The 6,975-nt window shown below is 33.8% G+C and overlaps 1 protein-coding gene across 1 annotated transcript; it reads right to left on the minus strand.

Moving 5' to 3' along the window:
* Nucleotides 1-2,189: 2,189 nt before the first annotated feature.
* Nucleotides 2,190-6,290, minus strand: LOC139865882 (external alternative NAD(P)H-ubiquinone oxidoreductase B2, mitochondrial-like). The gene is made up of 10 exons (XM_071853986.1): nt 6,196-6,290; nt 5,160-5,436; nt 4,865-5,071; nt 4,131-4,381; nt 3,826-4,045; nt 3,649-3,753; nt 3,224-3,496; nt 2,990-3,111; nt 2,787-2,906; nt 2,190-2,464 (listed from the first exon to the last, which is right to left on the minus strand). The coding sequence occupies exons 1-10, from the start codon at nt 6,288-6,290 to the stop codon at nt 2,377-2,379; spliced, it is 1,758 nt and encodes a 585-aa protein (XP_071710087.1). The 3' UTR covers nt 2,190-2,376.
* Nucleotides 6,291-6,975: the final 685 nt, after the last annotated feature.

Raw genomic sequence — 6,975 nt, forward strand, 5'->3', positions numbered from 1 at the left:
CTTGTTCAACTTCGGCCCCTATCTAACCTTAACTTTTCTAGTACGTGGCGATCTATTGTATGTGCAGGAAACTCATTAGAAGATATCGACGTGCCCTTCAGCAAATCCTTTGAAAAAGGCGTCGGTGACGGGTCAGCAACTTTATTTTGGACAGAAAAATGGATCTCTGATGATTGTCTTCAGCGCAAATTCAAAAGATTATTCGAGTTAGATAGCAAGAAAGATGTGTTAATAGCCGATCGAGTTTTGTGGACTGATACAGGGTGCGTTTTCAATTGGGACTGGACAAGAGATTTATTGGGCAGAGCGCATGGGGAGTTGGAAGAACTGCAAAATCTATTAAGGTCTTTCGAACGAGACAACAGGGATGCAGGAAAGTGGTTTTGGGCGATGTCTACAAACGGAAATTTCACGACAAAAAAGCTTAATGACGTCATTGCTGGGAAGATGTTGTTCGAATTTAGAAGCCAACCGACAACTTTGAGAAACTCCCTAGTTCCAAAAAAGGTGGAAATCTTCATTTGGCGGGTCCGAAAAAAGAAACTTCCGGTTCTCTATGAGCTTGACAGACGCGATATCGACCTCCATTCGGTACTATGTCCCACCTGCGGAAATGACATTGAAACGGTAGACCATGCTATGATTTTTTGCTCTTATGCTTTTGATGTGTGGTCGAGAGTTTACAAATGGTGGGGTTTGGAAAACTTTTGCAACCTAAGCATAAGTGAAGCTTTTGTTTGGAAAGTAAACAGGTCGACTTCGAAATTGGGAGAAAAGATATGGGAGGCGGTGGAATGGACGTGTGGGTATACATTGTGGAAAAATAGAAACCAAAAAGTTTTCAAAAACAAGTCTTGGTGCGTTCCGACTATCCTAAATAAAATTCAAATCATGAGTTTCGATTGGATTTCGCGAAGGATCAAAGCTGTGCGGCTAGATTGGTGCACATGGCTTTCATATCCGCAAGTTTACCTTGAGGCGTTGTAACATATATGCTACCTCAGCATGTAGATGGTGCGATAGAGTCTAAAGCGTTTCAACATAGTGTTGTAGTTTTATCTTTTGTTTTTCATCTTTTTCGTGTATTTGTAACCATGTTTTGATCATCAATAAAATTTTCTGTTTTTGCTGTTCAAAAAAAAAAAAATATTGGTATATTGAAATTGAATAAATTAAAATGAATATATGATAACATCGATTATTTATATTGATATATTAAAAAGGATGGACCAAAATTATTGGTTTCACGTGATAATTTAGAGGGTATATAAGGAATGTAGAAATCAAAAGCTTATACAATTTCTTAAACGCTTATCTAGTTAACGTTTAATTTTAAAAGCTTTTAGGAGCTTTTTCCATCAACTAAAAGCTTTAAGCTCTTTTTACCAAACGAAGCTTTTTATTTAATCTGAACTTTTTGTTAAAAGCTAATAGCTAGAAGCTCCAAAAAGCTCCCTACCAAACATAGCCAATATATGAAGAAAAAAATGTTCATTAATTCCCACTCTTCTTCGTATAAGACTTATTATGAATATGATATCTTCAATTTGATTGATTGATTAATATTTATTTTTTGCTATACATTTTACAATGAACTATCGCCAATATTAATAACCTGTATTATTGAACATAACGTATCAATGTAATATTTGTGTGTTAAATGCATCTTCAATACATGTCCATTAAATGCATCTTTAACGTGAGTCACATGATCACATAAAAAAAAAAAAAAATTAAAAGAACATTTGATTGTTCTTGTTTGGTTGTTGGTTGCTAGTGTTTGTTATGAATTTGTGGTTGTTTGGTAGATTGGTTCCCTTGTTAATGTTGTGTAGGTTGGTTAGTTTGAGTTTGTTTAGTAAGTTCGTTAGGGCTCGTTTCGATTTAACAAGTATTAGGTTTCGTCAAGTTAGTTTTGTTGTTTTAGCCCTCTCATTCCGTTTTGTTGTTCATTTCGGTTGTATTGGTTTGGAGGATCTTCACCTTTTGATGAAGTTTCTTTTAATTACTCCATATAATAGTAAAGTAATAGTAATCGTATTTTTAATTTTAATAAAAAAAACATTTGATTTATCAAATTATAATTAAAAGGGTAAAATACTTTTTTTTTGGGAAAAAACAATACTATAAAAAGGGTAAAATACTTTTTTTTTTTTTTTTTTTTTGGAAAAAAAAATACTATTAAACGGGTAAATTACATATAGTAGTGGCAAAACATGATAGAACTACATCGAACTTTCAAAATGACAACAGTAGAATAATAAGTCTTGCAGCACAATACAAACCAAAATCCAATAAATTTCTTGGTTTATAATTTAGCCTTTGATTATCTAATCGAGCAAACAACAATATGATGCTGTTGGTTTCTTTGTCTTTTTAGATTCTGCTCGAGTCTCTTCCAAAAATAAACCTCCGTCCCCAGTCACCTATCACCAACACCCTTGTGCGCCAGCTCACTAACTTGCTGCATTTATACAAACAAACAACATCACTAGTAATTACAATTATCAAATAGATAGAATTAGAACTTAAGTAATTATCCAAAAGAATTACAACTTAAGGACCAAATACAGTACATGTATCTACATAGTTTTTTTAAAACCTTTGCAGATAACATTAACGATTTGTATTGTTTATCTTCTAAATGACATCATATGATCTAATGAACATATTATTTGTCATGCTCAATATTTATGTTCCTATTGTCCATAAGGGATTCTTCAGAGTATTAAATTAAGGTTGATAAGCAAAAAAACAAATAAAAAAAATAAAAAAGTTGTTGTTACCTTGCATACACAGAGTACCAAAGCCACTGTGTACTGTGACCGATTGAAACCCAATCGCCAGGCAGTTGTGCTGCGGTTTGTTCACCACCCAACGGCGCAAACTGGCCTAAATGCTTGTACCTTAAATAACAACATAACCAATCCTTAATTTTACTTATAGTACAACTTATCACTTATTAAGTTTATGAATCTTTATCTAATACCTGAATGGTTTGAAACGATGGCGACCAGTATCTCTAAATCTAATCGGACCTTCAGGATTCTCTTCACACTCCTTCATCCTGTTAAAGCATTTGGCCAGATATTCACCTTGCTGAGCCGCCACCTACGAAAGCAACAATAACTTCAACTACTCAATTTTTAAAAAAAAAAATATTTCGACTACTCAATTGGATCGAAGAACAGAATGTTTTATCGAATTTGTTTAAAAATGGTACCTGTGCAGTTGGAGGAAGACTTTTCATTTTAGTATCTACTTCAGAAAGTGCTGCTTTAAACTTCTCAATATCCAATTGAGTTGACTTTTTTGCAGCTTCATCTTGTTGACTTTTCAGCAGTTGGACAAAATTCTTCAGTTTTTTACTCTTCAAGTGGAGCTCCACTTGCGGATACCTCTCCGTAATATCGTTAATTACTTCAGTAAAATCTTCAACATTCAGCTTTCCAGTCTTGTTCTTGTCCGCCTTACTAAAAATTGCCGATATATCTTCCTGTATACCAAGTCAGTGTACGCAAAGCGAGTCAGAAACTCTGGAAAATTCAAAAAAAAAAAAAAAAAAAAAGCCAAGTCAATGCACTATAATAAAGTTTTTTAAATTTATTTTTTTAATTTTTTTTTTGTGTGGTAGAAATAAGAGTATACCATTACTCTACGTTGATTAATAGTCGAACAATCACCAAGAGCATATACATTCGGCACTCCTTCAACTCTAAGCCATTCATCGGTTGCCATAACTCGCCTGTTTCCCTATAATCCAAAAAATAAACAACTTATTAAAATGAAAAGTACTAACTTTTTAACATTTTTAAAGTTAGAAACCTGTCCAATTTGCTTCATGAAATCCATAATAACCGGACGAGTTCCAATTCCAGTTGACCAAACAACCATTCCGTATGGTAAATCTTTATTTTCACCACTAGATATTTCTTTAAGAGATATTGCCTTATCAGAAACTTTAACAACCATTGATCCTGTTTTGACATTGATACCATCTCTCTTAAATTTTTCTTCAGCAAAATCAGTTATTCTTTTGTCAAACCTGCAAACCAATGCAAATTCCTTATTCATTTAAAGACGTTAGTACCTTTTTTGTAACGAAAAAGTTTGTTATGTTAATCACTTACATGTTCAATATGTGAGCACCTGCTTCTAGCAGTGTTATACTGATATATTTCTTGAGATCAGGATACAATTTTAGTAAATCTTCATGAAGAAAATCATGAAGTTCGGCTGCAAACTCCACCCCCGTGGGCCCACCACCGACCACCACGAAATGGAGAATTCTTCTCCTTTCATCCTCGCTTAAACTTGGAAGACTTGCTCTTTCGAAACAGTCAATGATACTTCGTCGAATTCTCAAAGCATCTTCTACTTCCTAATAAATTTTTCGCTCAATAACAACCTAAAGTATGTTATTAAAAATAGATTTTTCTAACGATAGCCCTTAGGGCTGACGTTGGCGATCCTAGAGTATAACCAGTGTGACACCACTAGTCTGCAATTTTTTTTACAATGTAATCTAATCTTTAGATTTTACAACACACCACTAAACTTTACTAGAGGATCCCATACATTTTTAGAATTTATAGTTTTTTTAGGGTAAACAAACTGCTAAAATTCCCTTCAAATATAAACACTTGGTGAAAAAAAATTCATGACCCCATTGAGTTTTGATCCTGAACTCGCCACTACCGTTAACATGCATAATTGTGTGGTAGATAGCGGTTAATATTGACTTTTGGTAACGATTATTCAAATGTACAATATATTTATACACCTTAACGACAGCCCTAAGGCCCATCGTTAGAAAAATCCTTTCAAAATTCAATAAACAAGAATTTGAATCTACTTGATCTACCTTCAAGAAATGGGCATTTTCAACAACACCGGGAGTGTTAAATGTATTAGCGCGTGCGCCCATAGCTATCACTAGATAATCATAATCCAAAGTGAACTCTTCTTTCCCACCTAAATTACTAGTTTGTGTTGACTTGCAGTGGACTTTCTTGTTCACTGTATCAATCTTAAAACATTCCGCTTCCTTAAAACGAACATCGAAGTTTTTCTGCCATACAATAACAACATTTTCACCTACACTTAATTAACTACCAAAGCATATAAAGGAAAAAATCTAATTACTACTTGGTGTATACCTTCCTGACTATGTTACGGATGGGTTCAACAACACTGCGAGCTTCAACAGTGCCAACTGTAACGCTTGGTAATAAAGGGGTGAACGCAAAGTAGTTGCAAGGCGACACAACTTGAACATCTAACGAGGGATCTTTCAAGTTTTTAAGGAAACTTGTGCCTGCCCAACCTGTTCCTAAAACTACCACTTTCTTTTTCTTGATGGTAGGTTGAGCAGCATCGGCGTAAACATGATTACCAAATGGCCTAACTTCAGAATACGCAACTAATCCACCACCACTACAGAGGATACATCGTCAGTGGCGATTCTAGGATCAGAACTTAATGGGTCATAAATTGTTTTTTTCGGTACAAAGTATATTTGAATACTAAACTTTACCAGGAGACACCACTAAGACACCACTAGTTATTTATGAATCATGACGACAACAGTTTTTGAACAAAATTTAATTGGCATATATATATTTGTAGCTTTTAACCAACAAGTTAGACAGCAGTCACATAATTTGTTTTGAGGCATTGGTGTCAAGTATTATAGAACACGAGAAATACTACTTCTTGAGAACGATTAATTTTTCATCAAAAATGATAAATATAATATGTTACCCATCTTATAAACGGTTTCGTTTCATCTGAAAATACGTATACTAATTATCAACCATCATATTACAAATCAGAGATGACAGATCGAACAAAAGGATCAAGTCGGGCCGACATGATGTATTAAACCGTATTTTTCAGTTCATCCAAGTTTGTCATACGAGTTCCTTTTGGACGAATGATTTTAATTTATCATATTACTACATTTTCTGTTATGTTCACTGCCAAAATATAAGTAACCAATTATCGTTCTGTTGTCAATACTTCTTATGGATCTATGGATTGAATACCATTTTAACTTAAGAATACAGACACATGATCAAATAAACCTACATCACCGTTAAATTAACATCAATATTAAGACAATTAACAAGATTTGGTAGTATAATAATCCACATATATCAATTACGAGTACTATATAAGACGTTGAAAATAGACCTGATGGTGCCGATAATGAGAATTTTAGAAAGGTTAGGATGATCACGGAACGCATTAGAAGCTCTTTGATAAAAAGTATAATAAGATCCTTTCATTCTTCCTTTTATTGTTTTTTATGGATATGGATTATGAAATATGAAACACTATAAATTATGAATTAATTGCAGGAAATAGTGCAAGTGTATGTATATGGTAATGGAGCGGTTTTCTCCCCCTTTTTAGAGGATGGTAGTATGTGTGTTTAAACATAAGAAAAGGCGCGAACTGTGTGGTGTGATGGCCATGTATTTTTGCTATTTTACACTTCAACCCCTCCACGACAACTTGATTACATATTTTATCCATCAACTAATAATCAAATCGAATTATATTTAAGTTTCTAACTCACCCGTAAAAACGTATGGATTGTTAGCTTCTGTTAACATTAAGTTAGCAGAAACTTTTAAATGTTGGTTTTATTTTTTGATAGAAAAATTGATATGGTTACTTTGTGAAGGATGTTATCTCACATAGGTGGGAGGAGAAAGTTGGAGGTGAACTCCTTTGCTATAAAAGGATGTCATGGGATTACTTCCAAATTGCACCAATCAATACACTTTAAGTATTTGGTTATTTCTTTCTTTCTTACCCTTGTTTGAGAGTTGTATTAGTTAAATATTTTGGAGAGTTTAGTTGGCTTAAGAGAGTCGTCTATATCATTGTAACAATTTGTGATATAGTGTATTTTCTCTCTTTGGGGGCCGGTGGTTTTTCTCCTGTTTTGGAGTTTCCACGTTAAAT

This window comes from Rutidosis leptorrhynchoides, chromosome 9 (genome assembly GCF_046630445.1).
Source record: "Rutidosis leptorrhynchoides isolate AG116_Rl617_1_P2 chromosome 9, CSIRO_AGI_Rlap_v1, whole genome shotgun sequence".
Classification (NCBI taxonomy): domain Eukaryota; kingdom Viridiplantae; phylum Streptophyta; class Magnoliopsida; order Asterales; family Asteraceae; genus Rutidosis; species Rutidosis leptorrhynchoides.

What these genes read in the sequence shown, in the direction of transcription:
- LOC139865882 (XM_071853986.1), bottom strand. Translation starts at nt 6,290, where the DNA reads ATGAAAGGATCTTATTATACTTTTTATCAAAGAGCTTCTAATGCGTTC. An exon ending in TCCGTAACATAGTCAGGAAG is followed by an intron (nt 5,072 to 5,159) that starts GTATACACCAAG and finishes ATTGTATGGCAG; the next exon opens with AAAAACTTCGATGTTCGTTT. An exon ending in GGTGCTCACATATTGAACAT is followed by an intron (nt 4,046 to 4,130) that starts GTAAGTGATTAA and finishes ATTGGTTTGCAG; the next exon opens with GTTTGACAAAAGAATAACTG.